Raw genomic sequence first — 20,591 nt, 5'->3', positions numbered from 1 at the left:
TATCTATCTATCATTCTAGATATTGTTGTATCGTTCTATTGTTCTATCTACTGTACTATCATTCTATCTATCATTCGTTCTATTGTTTGTTCTATCTATCATTTGTTCTATCAATCATTCTATTGTTCTGTCTGTTGTTCTTTTGTTCTATCAATCATTCTATTGTTCTGTCTGTTGTTCTTTTGTTCTATCATTCATTCTATCTGTCATTCTTTCTGTAATTTTATTTATATCTATCTACGTTCTATTTTTCTATCAGTCGTTATATCATTCTATCGTTCTATCTATCATTCTTTTGTTCGTTCTATCTATCGTTCGTTTGTTTTGTTGTTTGTTCTATCTATAATTCTATTGTTTTATCATTATATCTATCATTCTGACATTCTTTCTGTCATTCTGTCTGTCATTCCATCTGTCTGTCTATCTATCTATCTATCTATCTATCTATCTATCTATCTATCTATCTATCTATCTATCTATCATTCTATCATTCTATCATTCTGTCTATTGTTTTATCTATCATTTGATTGTTGTATCTTTCTGTCTGTCTGTCAATCCAGCTATAATTTGTTCTGTTATCATTCTATCCATTGTTCTATGTATTGTTTTATCTACTGTTCTATCCATTGTTGTATAATTGTTGGATCATTCTATCCATTGTTCTGTTATCTATTATTTTATCTGTCTCATCTATTGTTCTGCAGCATCTATTGTTCTGTCCATCTAGCTATCATTCAATCATTCTGACTGAAAGCTCAGTATATCTTTCATAATAATGATGCTATCAGTCATTTAATTGTTTTTGAGTGAAATAACCCTTTAAAGCTTTTGAAACCATTTAGACAAATTATCATCAAAGTTCATCTTGACAACTTGTTCCAGTTACTTACTACTTTTGGCTGCACAGAAGTTCAGACCGCACACATTTTCCAGTGACTTAGTGTTCTCTGTACAGCATGTTGATTGAGCTTGCACTATGTTGCAGGCTGCTGTATTATTGTGGTATCATCGATTTCAGATTCACCCGCTCCTAAAGCATGTCATTCAGGTGGCCCCTTCCAGTCTAAGTGGGTGGTTCTTGGCCAGATTTATGCCGATAGTCAAAAGTCTGACTTTGTGAGACTCGTTCTCTGTACATTGCTGGCTCTGTGAAAGAGATGTTTGTCTTGTAGACTGATGAACTGTTCCTTCACTACAGGCTGAGGGGAATCCATACAAATGCTGATAAAGAACCAAAATATTTGACATCTGAAGTATCTGTCCCAATACAGTCTGTCGGTGAGACCTATATGTCTTTCAGTTTTTCTTTTCTTATTCACTCTCTCTCAATCTTTATATTACGTTAGGACCACTGCATAAGTAATGGAGGACACACATTAGCTCTGTGAGCTGCCTTGTCTGTCTGTATTGAAACCTGTGCCATACTGGAACGGGAAAGTGAATATGTGGTATCAGTTTCAATCTCTCATGTTCGCTGTTGTTCAGTACCGCAACTCATAAAAGCAGGTCTCTCGTTGCACTGAAAAATGCGATTACTTAGACTGCTGTTCAAAGTTGGTCAAATTTTAAAAAGTTCTTATAAGAGTCTCTTATGCACCAAGCCTGCATTTATTTGATCAAAAACACAGTAATAATGTGAAATATTATTGCAATTTAAAATAGCTGTTTTCTATTTGAATATATTTTAAAATGTCATTTATTCCTGTGATGCAAAGCTGAATTTTCAGCATCATTACTCCAGTCTTCAGTGTTGCATGATATTTGTTGCATAATGTGATTGACACTCACACACACACACACAGTTCTACTCATCTTTTTTATTTATAAAGGGAATTAATAATCAACATTACGATCATTAAAATGCTGTCTGGGTAGGCAGCTCACTAGGTTTCAGAACAGGGTCACTAACCCTAGAAAAGTCAATTTCATGGCTGTGAACAGCATGGACTGATTTTATTACCCAGCATTCTTAGCTTTATCACGTCTTCCCCAAACACACACACACTCATAAAAAAACATGTAGGAGTCACACTGCTCAGTGAGAAGACAAGTGAGTAGAACAGCAGCCCGAGAATATCATTCTCTTTTTTTGGAGGACACAAGGGTTATTTTTGACACAACCTCGACTCAGCAGACTCCGAGTCAATTTAAAGCTGTTCTTTTAGAACTGTGTGTAATGAGGTGAGAGGCAAAATAAGGACAGATCTCAGAGCAGTGGAACAGACTGCTGGCTAATGTTTTCCTGGGGTGGATCATAGAGTGGTGATGGAGAAGGAAAGCAGAGCAATTATTTCTGCAATTCTGTTTGGTGATTCTAGTGATGCAGAAATTAAATTTCCTGTGCAGTAGTTAATAGTTGACATACAGTATATGTATAGAGCTATAAAGTGGAAAAGGGGCAGTGCCAAATGTCCAAAATCTAAAACCCAAGTTGGTCCAGTGCATAGATCCAAAAAGACGTGGAGATCCACACACTGTCATATACCAGGCTTATACCTCTTCAAAAAATCTTTATTACAGTTTTTTTCAGTCACTTTGGTGCATTTCTCACAACACTATTTACATTTGCACAACAGTTAATGCATTTCTCAGAACAATTAGTACAAACTGCAAAACCTAGTTGATAACCTGCAAAAGCGTGTCACTTGCCCAAAATGGATAGCTCATTCCTCAAAAGCAAGTATTCATGTCAGTGAAAGTGTCAGTGTCATCAAGATGAAAAGTCCTGACACCATTGTTTGTGAACAAGATAGTCAAATGGCTTTGTCATGTTTTCATTATGACAGTTTACTCTGTAAATTTTTTCCAATGCAAAAAAGTCAGATTTTGGTGACACTTCCTGAAAATGCTCAAGACAGCACTATATACTATTTGCACAGCCATTTGAAAACTACAGTAAAGTTAGACATTACTGTATTTAGTGAGGTATCTGAGTACAAGACACTGAATATGTATGTTTCACATTTTTACTGCATATGCTCTTTGCAATTCTAATTTATTCAAAGCATTGTGCAAACAAATACAGTTTTTCTCAGTCGCTTTGGTGCATTTCTCACAACACTATTTACATTTGCACAACAGTTAATGCATTTCTCAAAACAATTAGTACAAACTGCAAAACCTAGTTGATAACCTGCAAAAGCGTGTCACTTGCTCAAAATGGATAGCTCATTCCTCAAAAGCAAGTATTCATGTCAATGAAAGTGTCAGTGTCATCAAGATGAAAAGTCCTGACACCATTGTTTATGAACAAGATAGTCAAATGGCTTTGTCATGTTTTCATTATGACAGTTTACTCTGTAAATTTTTTCCTATGCAAAAAGTCAGATTTTGGTGACACTTCCTGAAAATGCTCAAGACAGCACTATATACTATTTGCACAGCCATTTGAAAACTACAGTAAAGCTAGACATTACTGTATTTAGTGAGGTATCTGAGTACAAGACACTGAATATGTATGTTTCACATTTTTACTTCATATGCTCTTTGCAATTCTAATTTATTCAAAGCATTGTGCAAACGAATAAATACACCCTTATTTACAACAAACATAAACTCCCTTTGGGTAGAGCTGTGCACAATTGTAAACAATATTGCAGTACATATTGGAACTGAACCTACAACATATAGGTATGTAAATCATTCATGCACATTTGCAGAAATTGTTCAATTTAGAAGACATTTTCAGGAAAAAAAAGATTTAAAATTTTTTATAAAATTTGCTTGACAGATTTTGACAACTAGTTCAACATTTTTGTATGTAATGACTCAAGCAATGAAATGAGGACTATTAGTTTTATATGGAATGACTATTCAGCATTCACAAGTTTAGTTAATTTTGACTGACATGACATAAGCAAATGATAATGTTATAAAACAGCAGAGAGTTGTATGAAAGCAATTGATGCATGTCCAAAAGCATTTGCAATTTGTTGGAAGGAATGAGAAACTGCTACTATGATGTGCACAAATGACTAAATGTTGTGGAGGTTGAAGTAAATGTTGTGCAAATGTAAACAGTGTTGTGAGAAATGCACCAAAGCGACTGAGAAAAACTGTAAATGCTGCATCAGAGGTCATAGAAATATGTGCAAAAAGTCGAATAAATGTGCAAAGGTGCAAAATGTTTTCGAGACAAAGCTCTTCCTCAGTGCCACGTGAATTGACGCACACCTGCACCACATTAAATCCGTATTACCATGGACATCATAATATGCGTGCATAATATGTATAGAGCTATAAAATAAACAAGGAGCACTTGATCAGGTTGGGTTTTGGAGGAATATGATAAGAAATGGTGAGTTCAAAATGAAATCTTTGACTTCTGTTTAGGGATGAACGATATTATCGGAGCGATATCGGCCGATAATGGATTTAAGTGTAAATATATGAAAAATTATGCAGATATGTCTTGCCCATTCTTCTTTAATTTGGTAGTTTGTTGTGAATACCTTTTTATTTTCTGTGTGTATATGATATGATTATAGTTTTCTCAATGAAATGATGCAATTCACTTTTCACGACTCTCAGAGCAGCTCTGGAGGTGAAGTTTTGTGTTCATGTCCTTATATTGTGAGGCGGCAGACTTTTTCTTTTTCTCAGGAGAAACCTTGAGAAGTAGGTCTTTCTCAAAAGTTTCCATTCGCTCATCATTAAACCCCATTTTGCTCTTTAAAAGAGCTCATTTGTAATATTTCTTTCATATGCGTGATATTTCATTCTAGTTAGGGCCAGATCCATGTTATTTTAAAACAACTCAGTTCAACAGGTAATGTACAGTAAAAGTAACAAAACATTGAGAAAAAAATAAAGACGTGTCAGTGTGCTGTTTATTCATCAGATGTCACTTCTTCACACCATCAGCTTCATGTTAGTCAATTCTCTAACAGTCTTAATAAGAGATGAGGACCTCAAAGCACTTGACCATAACAGTATTGATTGTAAAGCATTTTTTTTTTCGTCCCTCAGCACTTGGGATCTGATTGCACATTATACCATTTCAATGAAAGCATTCAGTCGTTTTTCTGAACAAAAAACATTTGAAAAGGACACATGCAAGACAGTGTTGATGCACAAAAGACATGCTGTTTTTCTTTTGAGTCAGAGTGAAGTGAACATTGCTGAATCATGAATGTAAAACACTCAAATGCTCAGTTGAGGAACCTCACCTTGTTTTTTGCTTGATCTTATAAATATATTATTTTAAGCACAGTTTCATGGTCAATAAGGTAGTTTATATATTTTACATAATTAATTTAATTTTTGATTTGTATACAGAGGCTCTTCTGGTGAAAATTAGCAAAACTTTGCTTAAAAATGTTCTTATTGCCTGCAATTTTGTTTATTTGTGTGATGTTTTAATGCTGGAAACTTGCCATGTCAAACTTGATCTACTACCATGGCACTACAGTAAAAATGTTTCAATGGAGCATGCATTGATATGGCAGTTTTAGCCATTTCTCGTTAGGACTGTCCTAAATGAAGCGAGCAGGTGGTTTTGTTTTTCTCATATTACCACCATTTCTTGTCTATGTGCTGTAGAGCTCATGTCAGTGATATCAGTTATCTGAGTCATATGAAACAGCACCTGAGGCTTGAGAGAGAGATCAGCATTGAATCCAAGAGAATCTGAGGCTCTCCGGGTAAATGAAAGATTAATCCCAGGAGAAGATCCTGATCAATATATGAGCACTCCAGTGTTCGATCAAAGAATATCCTCAGAGCAATTGCCCTCTCGCTCTAATTATAGAGTTCAGAGGAATTCACTATCGCTGCACTAGTGTTCAGGGATTAATGGAGGGAGTTTTCTTGTGGGCAGATTTAAAAAAAAAAAAAAAAAAAATATTTTTTCCCCAATTTGCAGCATTTTATATACATGCATCACATGAGAAACCATGTTTACATTTTTCTGAGCACAATTAAATAATATTTTTACATAAATTGAATATATTGTGGCTTGCTTTGAAATTATGCACAGTAAAAAAAAATTCAAAATATCTCTTTTCATATCCTATTGATTTTACCTTGTCGCACACATCATTAGGGATGTAATGATGCACTCCGATCCGAGTCGATAAAAAATATAATCCGAGTCAATAAAATATGTGATGATTCAAGCTGCTTGTGATGTTAAATGAATCACAATACAGCTGAGTTTGGGGGTTTGTTTGAATGTTCAATACCAGTCAAAAGTTTTTTTTTTTTTGTTTTTTTTTTGTAATTCAATTTTTTTTTTTTGTTCAACAGTCAAAACTTTGTGCATCATCACAGTATTCAATATTCCAATATTCTTTGCATCACAGGAATAAATAATATTTTTAAATATATTAAAATAGAAAAAAGTTATTTTAAATTGCAATAATATTTCATAATTTTACAGTTTTTACTGTATTTTTGATCAAATAAATGCAGCCTTGGTGTGACTTCCAAACACATTAAAACAGTTTTTTGCTTTGATCACAGGAATAACTTACATTTTAAAATATATTCAAATAGAAAAGTTATTTTAAATAGTAAAAATATTTAAATATTTTATTGGTTATGCTGTACTTTGAATCAAATATATGTAGGCTTGGTGAGGAGACGAGACTTCCTTAAAAAACATTTAAAATCTTACTGTTCAAAAACTTTTGACTGGTAATGTATCTCTGAGGAGAACTGACTGTCGTTAGAAAAGTTTAGATGGTGTTTGCTTTTCATCTTGCCTCTGTATAATGCATATTAAAGTAGTGCTTTGTTTACAGCATTAACCAAAAAAACCCGATATTGCTGCTGTTCCATAAGTGCCACCTGCTGTCAGAGAGTGAATCTGCGTTCTCATTCAGCCCGTCTGTTTTTGTTTTGTGTTGTATAATTTCACAAAGGTGAAGTCAGTATTGTGAATCATATCATATCCACTGCTGAAAAAGCCAGCCTGCTGTTTGTCTGGTTTTAGCTGGTCTTAGGTTTTAGAGTGGTTTTGGCCACTTCCTTAGCTGGTCAGACTGGGAGACCAGCTGGAACAACCAGGTACTTCCTAGCTTAGGCTGGTTTTAGCTTTTTTTTTTTGTTGTTGTTGTTGTTGTTTTTCAGCAGGGTTGTGTAGTAAGTAAACTGTTACATTCCTACATATCATGTCTCCTAACTGACCCTGTTGTCTTCTTTGTAAACAAGGACATTCAAATGTTTATTAGTGGCAAAATTGTGTTTTTGAGATGGAAATTGCCATGTGCATGATGGTCAGTGTGTCTCATGCTGATTAAAATAGGCAGTGCATTTCTGTATATTGGGAAAAGCCTTCTCTGAGGACTCGACCTCATCACATCTGGTTGAAGGTCAACACTGCAAATGTGCTTGTTGACATTTACGTGATCTCTGAAGGCTTCAGTAGATGTAGGACATGCAACCATGTCATAACAGCATCTGCACATTCTCTCACAGCAGGAAATAATCGCTTACTTCTGTATGTAAACCCCATCTGCTGCATGATGACTCACTGAAATTTTTTGCACTGCTTTTGTTCATGCAGCATTTTACATGCATGCAGTAATTTAAAGTAATTAAATTAAGTCATTTTAGTACTTCAAATTAAACATACTTTTTCATCATTTATTTAGTTGCCAAGTCAAAAAAAATATTTTTTTTTCAAGTTTTAAGATTTTATTTTATTTTATCATTTTATTTTTTACTTATTGTTTGCTTGTTTGTTTTTGGTATTCAGCCTTATTTTAACTATTAATTTAATAGTTTTGGTTAACAAACTGCATGAGACCTGGTATGGATGAAATTCAGTAATCAATAGTATTTTTTGGTATTCACAGCCATTACTTTGCCCCACTGATGGTCATAAATAAGATTGTGTGGTCATAAACATGAAAAATTCATGTAACTAAAACAGATGAGTGCATTTGTTACATTTTAGCATTTCTTTTTTTAATGCAACGTGTTAAAATGATTTGCATTAACAGTAAATCTTGAACCACATAAACACATATTGTTGAGAGAGGAGTACTCAGACTCTGGCCTTGAATTTCGCCTCCTCTGGTCTGATAAATTGGGTTACGAGGAGCCTATTTAAACTCTGCAGACTGACCGCACCCTCAGCGGCCAGAAACACGAAGGACCTTTCAGAGAGAAACGTGCTCTACTTCTGAAGGCTTTCTGCATCTCGAACCTTGATTTTCCAACAAACCTTGAATTTGCTAAGCTGAGGGAGACTGAGTTCGTTTCGGATGGTGTTTTCATGTATAATGCACAAGGACAGAAATCATTTCAAGTAGATTAATTCTGACTGTTCTAAATGTGGTAAAAAAAAACACCAGTAACAGAACAGAACAACAAATACAAAACTGCATGCAATGACAGATTGTAATAAAAACTGATTTTACAGAAACTCTGTGATATTAAAGGAATGTTCTATCTGGAACATCTTTGGCAAACGTATGAATGACTATATTGTTCTATAATTGTAATGCACAGTCTGTTTAGAAATATTTCAGACATATGTTTTTCTGTTTCCTTCCAGAGAGGTGTGATGAGGTGTTGGCTTCACCCCTTCCCTACAGCGCCTTCACCAGCTCCTCCGTCTTGGCAGCGGATTTTGGCGCTGGCTATGCAAAACTCAACAGGAGAGTAGGTGAGGATGAGCTCTGCGGCTGTGTTTAGAATGGAATACTAGTCTACTGCATAGTACATAGTGAATACTAACAACAGTTCATAAGTTTGGGATCGATAAGGTGTTTTAATGCGTTTGAAAGAAGTCACACCAAGGCTGCATTTCTTTGATTCAAGATTTTTAATGTTATTTAAAGAAGTCTTTTCTGCTCACCAAGCCTTCTTCTCACAAGTTTTCTATTTGAATATATTTTAAAATCAATTTACTCCTGTGATTGAAAGCTGAATTTTTAGCATCATTACTCCAGTTCTCAGTGTCACTTTGAAAAACATTCTATTATGCTTATTTGCTGCTTAAAAACATTTCATATTCACTTAATTTTTTTAGTTTTTTTTTTTTTTTTTTTTTTTTTTTTTCGAAAGGTCAAAAAAACATAATTTCTTTGACATAGAAATCTTTTGTAAAATTATAAATGTCTTTACCATCCCTTTTGATCGATTTAATGTGTCCATGCTGAATAAAAGTATAAGTTTCTTTAAAAAACAAACAAACAAACATCTGACGTATTCTATGTTGTTGTCACATGACCTTATTTGGTTGCCAGTGCTGTCTATTTATAATTTAAATTAAATAATAGTTAAATTGCATGCAAACAGTTGTCATATATTTCCATTTTAGTCCATTTTTTAATAAAAACATCCTACTTTATTGCAGCATGATCAAATATATAGTCTCAGTGTTAAAAACAATGCCTGCAATTCCTCACGCTGGAAGTGTAACATCTAGTCAAGTGCAGTGCATTGTGGGATATGCATTTTGTGCAGTTTTCACTGTTGTGCAATAACAGGTCAGTAAATGCATTAAGAAATTGTGCAGAAAGTGTAATACCTTGGCTATTCTGAACATTCTGTATGTCTGTCGTTTCTCTCTTCTCATTGGTTGACATTTAGACTGAAATGTGAGGTGCGATTAACTGCAGATAGAGTATAAAGGATGCATTAGGATTTGCTTAGATTGCAAAATGGAGAAAAACATCTCTATAGAGCATTATGAATTTTAATGCACATTCTGGCTACCTTTAAGGAAGTATAGTGCTAATGGAGCATTATGGAGCTGCGGTGTGGACTAAAGCATTGTAATTTAGGCTTTGCAGCGTGTGTTGTTTTTTTACATCGGATTTGACTTGTGCTTTGTCTTTCGAAGGGAATGGAGGATGGTCGCCGTTAGACTCCGACAGGTACCAGTGGCTACAGGTGGACCTCAGGGCCAGGAAACAGATCACTGCCATAGCAACACAGGGCAGATACAGCAGCTCTGATTGGACAAAACACTACAGGCTTCTTTACAGTGACACAGGAAGTAACTGGAAGTCGTATCGGCAAGATAGCAACATATGGGTGAGTTTACAGGGACGACTGTGATTTATAGCTCAGGGAGTAAATATTGTTTTTGGGTTACCAAATCTGGCAGTAACAGCTGCTGCTGTGTCATACAAACTGACCCACTTTGGCTAAAATGAAAGTTTTCCAAGATTTTGGACAGTAAAACTTTAATAATCTGTGCAAGTGCACGTCCACAAAACCAGTCATAAGGGTACATTTTTTGAAACTGAGATTTATATATCATTATATATCATTATATACCATTGATGTATCTGTTAGGATAGGACAATATTTGGTTGAGATACGACTATTTGAAAATAAATCTGGAATCTGAGGGTGCATGATGATCTGAGGGGAGATGATCACCTTTAAAGTTGTTCAAATGAAGCACTTAGCAATGCATATTACTAATCAAAAATTACGTTTTGATATATTTACGGTAGGAAATTTACAAAAAATCTTCATGGAACATGATCTTTACTTCATATCCTAATGATTTTTGGCATAAAAGAAAAATCGATAATTTTGGCACATACAATGTATTTTTGGCTATTGCTATGAATATATTGTGCTACTTAAGACTGTTTTTGTGGTCCAGGATCACATATGAGACATTAAGAGTATAGAGCAACCTACTGTAAAACTGCTGAAATTGTAATGGGAAAAAAGCTGAAATAAAATAAAATCTAAATATTAGATTATTAAATATTATTAAAATAAATTAAAATGAATATTTTTTTTAAATCCTGAAATATGTTTAAGTACAAAAATTATTAAAAATAAAAATAATAATTAAAATTATTAAAAATAAAAAATAATAATAAAAATAAATTGTAGAAGCACATAAAAATGGGTTAAACTTTAACTAAAATTAAAACAAAAACTGAAAATATAAAAATAAAGTTACTTCAAAATATACATTTATATAGACATACACTAAAAAACAATTTGTTGAATCAACTTAAAATTTTAAGTTCAGTCAAATCAGTCCAAAAGTTTAGTTAACTTGAAATGTTAAGTTGTACTAAGTGACTAAGGTTTTTGTTTTTTAGTGTATAAAAAAATGACAAAACCACATAGTTTTTATAATATTTTGAATCAGTTATTATTTTAATATTTTCTGTTTTCATTTTAATTTTAGTTCATATTTTAATAACTATTTCCATTTATTTACTTATTCATTTTATTTTAGTAAATAATGTATAACTATGCAATGTCTAATTTTGGGATTTACATGTTTACAAATTATGTAATAATATATATATATATATATATATATTTATATATATATATATGTTCTCTAGGAGAAGCATTTGAGAAATTAAGCAGATTTCATGTATGACTTTCTTTAGCACTTATAGATTTCCTCTATTGCATTACAGAGTTCATAAACTGCCTCATAAATGAATTTTATTTCACATTTTCAAAGGCTAACAGTGCATACTTTGGCTTAAGATTATAAATGCAATTATACACATTCCCCACAACACATTTCTGCACACATAATTCCCTCCTTGCATAATACTCCCGAATTTCTCAATAACAGTGCTTATGACAATAAATTAAAATGCAAAGCCACTTCTCCTGAAACTACACTTTGAGAGCCTGTCGTATTGATCTGTGTACGCAGACCCAGCAGTAATGGAGTGCCTCGCTCACAGGAGGAGGTTTTCTCAATGCCTTTATGAAGTGTGCTTCCTTTCTTTCTGCCTCAGACATTTTCAGGTAACTGGAACTCAGAGCGGGCGGTGCGCCATGAACTCCAGCACCCTTTCGTGGCCCGATACGTGCGCTTCATCCCCGTGGACTGGAGTGAGGAGGGGAGAATTGGGCTGAGAGTGGAGCTCTATGGCTGTGCTTACTGTGAGTGTTGAGGAAATGATCCTTGATGTATGTTTCACAGATTTTCAACATTGCCTAACCTCTTTGTGCATTGCCTACTTTGTTGTTCAATCCAATACAGTTGCATCATGCTTCAATAACAGGCTCTTTTGCATACTGCATTTGGTCTTCTTGGGCTTGAAATGAAGAACTGAATTCTGAAAGTCAGAGTATATATATATATGAAATGAGTATTTCAAGATCAAGGACAGTTCTGCATAATAATTCATGATATGGCCCCTTTAAAAGCAAATATGTGTAGTTTCACCACTGTTGCATCATAAGCTTGGCTTGATTGGAGAAGCCAAGAATGAGAAGTGTAGAGCTGAGGAAGACTTCATATGTTTGTTTGTTTGCATTCAGGGGCGGATGTGATCAGCTTTGACGGCCAGGGAGTGATTTCCTATCGATTTAGACAGAAAAAGATGAAGATCTTGAAGGACGTGATATCACTGAAGTTTAAGAGCACTAAGGGAGATGGCGTTCTGCTGCACGGAGAGGGACAGCAGGGCGATTACATCACTCTAGAGCTTCGCCGAGCCAAACTACTGCTGCAGATCAACCTGGGTAATGTATTTAACTCAAAGAGTGACAGCGGCACACTGCCGTTCAAAAGTTTGGGGATTCAGCAAGGACACGTTAAATTAATTAAAAGAGACAGTAAAGACATTTAGAGATACAATAGATTTCCATTTCAAATAAATACTGTTCTTTACAACATTCCATTAATCAAAATATCCTGAAAAATTGTATCAACATTTTCACAAAGATATTAGGCAGCACTACCTTTTTCAACATTAGTAATAATGTTTCTTGAGCAGCAAATCAGCATGTTAGAATGATTTCTGAAGGATAATGTGACACTGAAGACTGGAAAAATGATGCTTTGATGACTTTTTTCTCAGAATGGTGTGATATAAACTCGCAATTGTGAATCATAGCATCAGAAATGTGAGATAAAGTCGCAATTCTAAGAAATAAAGTTGCAATTTTTAATAATAAAGGTGCTATTCTAAGAAATAAGAAACTTTTTTCTCAGAAATGTGTGATATAAACTTGCAGTTGCATCTTTAAGTTAGAATTGCATGTTATTAAGAACAAATCAGTCTTTTTTCCCCTCAAAATTGGACTTAGTCCAATTACAAGCAAAACTCGCAATTTCAAGAAAAAGTCATGACTTTTTATCTCACAATTGTGACTTTTTTTGTCAGAGTTGTGAGTTTATATCTTACAATTCTAACTTTGTAACACTCAATTAAATAAAAACTTGCGATTCTGACTTTTTTCAGTTTTTTTTTTTTTTTTACAGTTTCTCGCTATTGAGTTTATATCATGCAATTTTGAAAGAAAAAGTCAGAACTGTGCCTTTTTATCTCACAAAATTTGTCAGAATTGCGTGTTTATATCTTGTAATTCTAACTTTATAACACGCAATTACGAGTAAAGAATATATCAGCCTTCCCTTTGGACTTTATAACTTACAATTGCAAGAAAAACTCGGAATTGCAAGAAAAAAAAAGTCCGAATTGTGACTTTGTATCTCACAATTGTAACTTTTTTTGGAATTGTGAGTTTGCATCTTGCGATTGTGACTTTTTCTCAGAAATGTGAGTTTAAATCTCGCAATTCTGACTTTTTAACACACAATTGCGAGTTATTAAGAACATATCATTCTTTTGTGAAAGAATGCGAGATATCAACACAATTCTGACTTTTCTTCTCAGAATTACATGATATAAACTTAATTGTGAGAAATAAAGTCAGAACTGGGAGATAAAAACTTGCAATTCTTTTTTTCTCAGAACTACATGATATAAACTCACAATTGCAAGTTATAAAGTCAGAATTGCGAGTTTATATCTCGCAATTCTAACTTTATAACACACAATTGTGAGTTATTAAACACAGCCTTTTTCCCCCTCAAAATTGGATTTTCAAAATCACAATTGCAAGAATTCGCAATTGCGAGAAAAAAGACAGAATTGTGAGATACAAACTCACAGCTGTGAGAAAAAGGTCAGAACTGCAAGATAAAAATGAAAAACTTTTTCTCGCAATTGAGTTTATATCACAATTTTGAGAGAAAAAGTAAGAATTAAAACTTTGTATCTCACAATTCTGACTTTTTTTGTCAGATTTGCGTTTATATATCACAATTCTGACGTTTTGTCACCTTAGTTGTTGTAGAACAGATCCTGGTTTGACCCGTCTGACCCATTTCACTAATGGCTTCTGATGCTTGTGTCTAATTCAGGCAGTAATCAGTACGGCTCCATTCAGGGTCACACATCGGTGTCTAGCGGCAGTCTGTTGGATGACGACCACTGGCACTCTGTTCTGATCGAACGCTACAGACGCAGCGTCAACTTCACACTCGACCAGCACACACAGAGCTTCCGCACCAATGGAGAGTTTGACCATCTGGACCTAGACTATGAAGTAAATGACAGATTTCAAATATATCTGTATGTTTTGTTATTTATAGAATTAATGAACTACAGTTGGGATGTCGGACAAGTATATTCTTAAAGGAGAAGTCCACTTCCAGAACAACAATTTACAAATAATTTACTCACCCCCTTGTCATCCAAGATGTTCATGTCTTTCTATCTTCAGTTGTAAAGAAATTATGTTTTTTGAGGAAAACATTTCAGGATTTTTCGTATAATGGACTTGATTGGTGCCCCGATTTTGAACTTCCAAAATGTAGTTTAAATGCAGCTTCAAAGGGCTCTAAACATCTTATCTAGTGAAATGATTGGTCATTTTTTTCAGAAAATAAATATTTGTATACTTTTTAAGCACAAAAGCTCGTGTAGCACATGCTCTGGGATGCGTGTTCACAATGCTACGAATTAGTGATGGGTCGTTCTTGAACGATTCGTTCATTTTGAACGAATCTTTAATGTGACTCGGGAAGAATGTGTCGTCTTGTAGATGTGTTAGAGAAGTAACACGTAACATTTTTATTATATTTTGCAAAAAAAATGAACGAAATGAACTAAATGACTCGAAAAAAGATTTGTTCATTTTTCTGAACGAGACTCAAAGGTCAGAGTCTGTAAAATGATCCGAACTTCCTATCACTACTACGAATCATGTCTAAGTTCATCGTGTGTGTACTCCGGCTAAAAAAGGTAGAGTGTGGCGAAGAACTCAATCTTATTTTCTCCAACAACTTCAGAATCATCCGACATCGTTGTACCTTTTTGTTTGTAAACAGCGTTTGACTTACTTGCACTTTCTTAGTCTTTGCACTGCGTGACCTTTCAACATGATTCAATAGTACGTGGACGCACATCCTAGAACCTGTGGTACACAAGCTTTTGTGCTTAAAAGTATACAAATTTTTATTTCCTGAAAAAAATGACAGATCGTTTCACTAGATAAGACCCTTCTTCCTCGGCTGGGATCATTTAGAGCCTTTGAAGCCCCATTTAAACTACATTTTGGAAGTTCAAAATCGGGGCACCAATCAAGTCCATTATATGAAGAAAAATCCTGAAATGTTTTCCTCAAAAACCATAATTTCTTTACGACTGAAGACAGAAAGACATGAACATCTTGGATGACAAGGGGGTGAGTAAATTATTTGTAAATAGTTGTTCTGGAAGTGGACTTCTCCTTTAAAGAAATAATTTATCTGTTTTATTTTCTTTTCATTTACATTTTTCATTTTTATTTAGTTCTACTTAAAAGAAATAAAATAAACAATAACTAAAATAAAAAAAGAAAAGATTTTTTAAGCTAAAGTAAAAACGAATAAAAACTGTATCACAGATCACAGAAGAGACATTAACACAATTACACATTTGCATATTATATAATAAAGCCTCAGTCCTCTCTCATCTTCCCTCACACGTTTCATTTACAGCTCTCCCCCGCTCTGTTTCATCATTTTACCCCCGTGCTGCTGGGATTTGGGTCTTTAGCACACAAATGATTGCGTTCACTGGGTGGCATTTATTCAGACAGATAGATGGCGAAGATAAGATTAGATAAGATTAATGTTCGCCTCTCTCTATTATAGATGGTAAATGTTTCCATCACTTTCACTGTACCTCGGTGTCTATTCCCAGATTACATTTGGAGGGATGCCAGTGTCTGCCAAGCCCAGCTCAGGGGGCAGAGAGAACTACGTCGGCTGTATGGAGGCCATTCATTACAACGGGGACAACATCACTAACCTCGCGCGCAGGAGAAAAGTAGACACCTCCAGCTTCGTACGTGCCAAATTTGCATGTCTATTTTTATCAAATGAACACTGCAGAGCTCTCCAGTGCCTCGTGGAGATAATTCAGGAGCTTCACAGAGGAATTGCTGGTGCTGGGTGTTACGTTGCTCCAAGACAAAGATATTTCGGGTACTTCTGCTGTAATAACAAAGCTGGTTGTTTTCAAACTTTTTTATTTACGGAAACTAGGATCAGCCGGTATATTAAAATAAATGAAATAAAAAATGTAAAACAAATAATTAAAACAATTATATTCAAGTTATATTAAATTATATTAAAATTAAATTTCAATAATGAATTTATATGAGATATGGGATAAGGTCATAGGATAGGTATAACTCAATGGCAATTTCACAGCAATTTCCACTCAGTAAAATATTTTAGAGCTCGGCATAACTAGAAAAATGTGTATTCATTATAGAAACTGACGTGTTTTTAAGATTTCAGTCATTTCCATGATGTTTCCAGGTCTGGAAATCTTGTTTTTAAATATTCCTTTAAAAAATACATTTTCAATGTAATTATTAATAACAAAAACATATTATAATCATATATATAATAATTAAATTCTGTAGTTTCAGAAAAATTGAGAACTGAATGTTTTTTAGAGTTCAGTAATGAATTTATATAAGATATGTGATAAGGTTATAGGACAAGAATAACTCATAGATGGCAATTTCATAGCAAATTTCTACTCAATAAAATATTTTAGAGCTTGGCATAACTAGAAAAATGTGTTTTCATTTTAGAAATATCAATATATTTTTACGATTTCAAAAATTTCCATGATTTATCCAGGTCTGGAAATCTTGTTTTCAAATATTCCTTTAAAAAAAATCAGTCTAAATATAATGACATTTTCTGACTGTGAGAACCATGATTCTTAAAGAAAAATGCTGAAGGAAACAAATGATATAATTATAATAATAATTATTAATAATACATAGAAAAATGTGTATTCATTATAAAAATTCCATGTGTTTTTAAGATTTCAATAATTTCCATGTTATTTCGAGGTCTAGAATTTTTGTTTTCAAATATTATTAAAATATTAATATTAATAATATTAATATTAATAAAAAATAAATTTACAGTCCAGTATATTAAGGTTTTCTGACTGTGAGAACCATGATTCTAAAATCAAATTAAATAATTATAAGTAATAATAATTAATAGTAAAAAAAATATTAAAAATAATAAATAAATTCTGCAATTTCAGAAAAATCAAGAACTGGCTGTTCTTAAATAAAAATAAAGAGAACTAATTAAATAATTATAATTAGTAATAATTATTAGTAATAAAAATATTAAAAATAACAATTAAATTCTGTAATTTCAGAAGATTCAAAAACTGAATGTTGTCAGGGTTCAATAATGAATTTATATGACACATTGTTTTGTTTTGTTTTTTTATTATTTTAACCCACAAATGGCAATTTCTTAACAAATTCTTCTAAATGAAACATTTTATAGATTGACATAACTGTAAAAAAAAAAGAAGAAATATAGAGTTTAGAATTACATTTATAATATATTTCCTTGAGTTTTTAAGATATTATTATCCATGACATTGACCTCACTGTTAAAAATGCCTTAATAAATCCTTTTTTTAGTCCAAATATATTCTGATTTTCCAAGCCTGTGAGAATCCTTGACAGTTTTGAAAACAAATTATGAAACATCAATTTTATCTTGACTTTTAGATGTTTTATGTCTAAAAGCTTGTTTAATAAAAATACTCCCCTAAAACATTTAATTACCTCTGATTTGAATTGGCAAGAAATCACAATTTCTGTTCATTTGCTTTCTCAATACACATTTTAGGCATTCTGTTGTTTTCAGTAATTGTTCTAATTTAATTCTTTGTATTGTTTACAGTAATCTCAGCTCCCCAAGGTTTGCGGCTTTTGTATTTCACATTAAATATTCAATAGATACAGTTCCCCTCCTTGCGCCGACCTCAGTCATAAACAGAGGTTTCCCTCTCTTTCCCACAATGCTGTGTGTGTGAGGACAGACATGAAGTGAGAAGTGCTGTCACTGTGTGTGCTGTTCTGTGATTATTCACAATGACTACATGATGACTGGTGGTTATTGTCCACAGTCCCTTTCCGTGCTGGAAAAAACAGTTTATGCCAGTTTAAGATGATTGAAACATGGTAGCTGCTTTTACTGGTCCAAGGTGATCTGCCAACCTTAACCAGCTTTAACCATAGGCTGAAATTCCAGACCAGTTTGGACCAGCTAGGAACTAAACAAAACCAGCTACCACCTTTTTCAGCTGGATTTTCCAGCAGGGTCCTATCCAGGTTTCCTGATTAAAACTCCCAACCTGTCCTCTGAAATTCTGCTGTGAAGTTGTGATCATTCCTGTAGTCGTGTGTGTTGAACTCCTTGATAAACAAAGTTTAATAAGTGTAATTTCATCCGCTGTTCCCATTCCAGCATAACCTGACGTTCTCCTGTGCGGAGTCCCACACGTTCCCCGCCTTCTTTAACTCCACCAGCTCCTTGCAGCTTCCGGGTCGGACTGATGCGGACACGGTGTCGGTCCGACTGCAGTTTCGGACGTGGAACCCCAGCGGTCTGCTGTTCTTCACCCCGCTCATGCCTGGAGGAGTGGAGGTCAGCCTGGTGGAGGGTAAAGTTACCGTCCACATCTACGTCAGTCTGGGGAAAAACACACGCGTGGACATATCCTCAGGTAACATTACACCTGAAGACACACATCCAGAGCTTTATGGGTTTCTAGACTTTCTTTACAGTTTTAGCTTGAAAAATCCTTGTAGCAGCACTCTAGCAGGAATTTAGATTGCTTCCCATATCAAATGTATGGAAGCCCATTTTTTTAATTTAACAATTCTTTTTTTTACTGGAATTACGTGATACAAATGTGCAATTCTGACTTTTTTCTCAGAACTTTGAGAAACTCACAATTATGTTTTTGTTTTTCAAAACTGCATGACATAAACTCACACTTACAAGTTATAAAGTCAGAATTGTGAAATATAAACTCAGTTTCGAGTTATAATGTCAGAATTGTGAGATGTTAACACAATTATGACTTTTTGCGAATTTGCATTTGAGAGTTATAAATTCAGAATTGCAAGGTATAAACTCACAACTATGACTTTTTTCTCAGAATTGCATGATGTAAACTCACAATTGTGAGTTATAAAGTCAGAATTGTGAAATATAAACTCAATTTCAAGTTATAATGTCAAAATTAAACACATAATTGTGTAAACACAATTATGACTTTTTTCTCAGAATTGCTCGATATAAACAAAATTGTGAGAAATAAAGTCAGAATTTGGAGATAAAAACTTGCAATTTTGATTTTTTTTCAGAATTGTGAGGTATAAACTTGCAGTTGTGAGTTATAAAGTTAGAATTGCGAGATATCAACACAATTCTGACTTTTCTTCTCAGAGTTACATGATATAAACTTAATTGTGAAAAAATAAAGTCAGAACTGGGAGATAAAAACTTGCAATTCTTTTTTTCTCAGAACTACATGATATAAACTCACAATTGCAAGTTATAAAGTCAGAATGCGAAATATAAACTCAGTTTCAAGTTATAATGTCAAAATTGCAAGATATAAACACAATTATGACTTTTTTTCTCAGAATTGCATGATATAAACTCGCAGTTTGGACTTTTTTTTCTCAGAATTGCTATATAAACAAAATTATATATAAACAAAACTTAATTGTGAGAAATAAAGTCAGAATTGGGAGATAAATGCTTGCAATTCTGACTTTTTTCTTGCAGTTGTGACTTTTTTTCTCAGAATTGTGCAATATAAACTCACAATTTCGAGACTGATATGTTCTCAGAATTGTGTGATACATACATCAGTCTTTTTGGACTTTATACCTAAAAAAAGTCAGCATTGCAAGCTGTAAACTCGCAATTGTGAGAAAAGTCAGAATTGTGAGTAAAAAAGGTGCAATTACCTTTTTTTTTCCCTTATATTCGGTGGCAGAAACAGGCATCCATACATATCAACCCCTCTTGCCAAGCCCTCTGCATATTAACCAGTTAGACTCATACAAAAAAATTATGAAAAAATGTCATTGCTTATACTAAAGTGTTTCTCTGTAGGTTCTGGCCTTAATGATGGACAATGGCACAGTGTTCACTTTCTGGCACTGGAAAGCATAGCCATGTTGACCATCAATGGAGATGAGATGTCCACAGTGAGAGCTGCTCTCCCTATGCAGATCAGGACTGGAGGAGATTACTTTTTCGGAGGTGACCGCCTATATGAAGTGTATATATGTATATATATTAGGGATGTCAAATAGACAATTTATTAGAAATAGAATTTTATTTAAAATAAAAGTTTGTGTTTAGATAAAATGTGCGTGTACTGTGCATATTTATGTGTATATGTCAATTTAAGAAATATTTACATGTATATATACACTGCCGATCAAAATTTTGGGATCAGTAAGATTTTTTATTCTGCTCATCAAGGCTGCATTTATTTGAT

General features: G+C 33.7%; 1 protein-coding gene across 1 annotated transcript in view; it reads left to right on the top strand.

Moving 5' to 3' along the window:
- Positions 1 to 20,591, top strand: part of cntnap2b (contactin associated protein 2b) — a 47,658-nt gene that overhangs the window by 7,406 nt on the left and 19,661 nt on the right. Inside the window, exons 2-9 of the mRNA XM_051131948.1 lie at positions 8,504 to 8,614; positions 9,797 to 9,990; positions 11,691 to 11,838; positions 12,220 to 12,423; positions 14,111 to 14,295; positions 15,936 to 16,079; positions 18,536 to 18,794; positions 20,201 to 20,350. Of these exons, the coding sequence (XP_050987905.1) occupies positions 8,504 to 8,614; positions 9,797 to 9,990; positions 11,691 to 11,838; positions 12,220 to 12,423; positions 14,111 to 14,295; positions 15,936 to 16,079; positions 18,536 to 18,794; positions 20,201 to 20,350 (1,395 nt within the window). The remainder of the gene's footprint in view (positions 1 to 8,503; positions 8,615 to 9,796; positions 9,991 to 11,690; positions 11,839 to 12,219; positions 12,424 to 14,110; positions 14,296 to 15,935; positions 16,080 to 18,535; positions 18,795 to 20,200; positions 20,351 to 20,591) is intronic.

The sequence above is a fragment of the Labeo rohita genome, chromosome 2, assembly GCF_022985175.1.
Source record: "Labeo rohita strain BAU-BD-2019 chromosome 2, IGBB_LRoh.1.0, whole genome shotgun sequence".
In the NCBI taxonomy this organism is placed as follows: Eukaryota; Metazoa; Chordata; class Actinopteri; order Cypriniformes; family Cyprinidae; genus Labeo; species Labeo rohita.
This window is presented reverse-complemented; position numbering and strand designations above follow the sequence as displayed.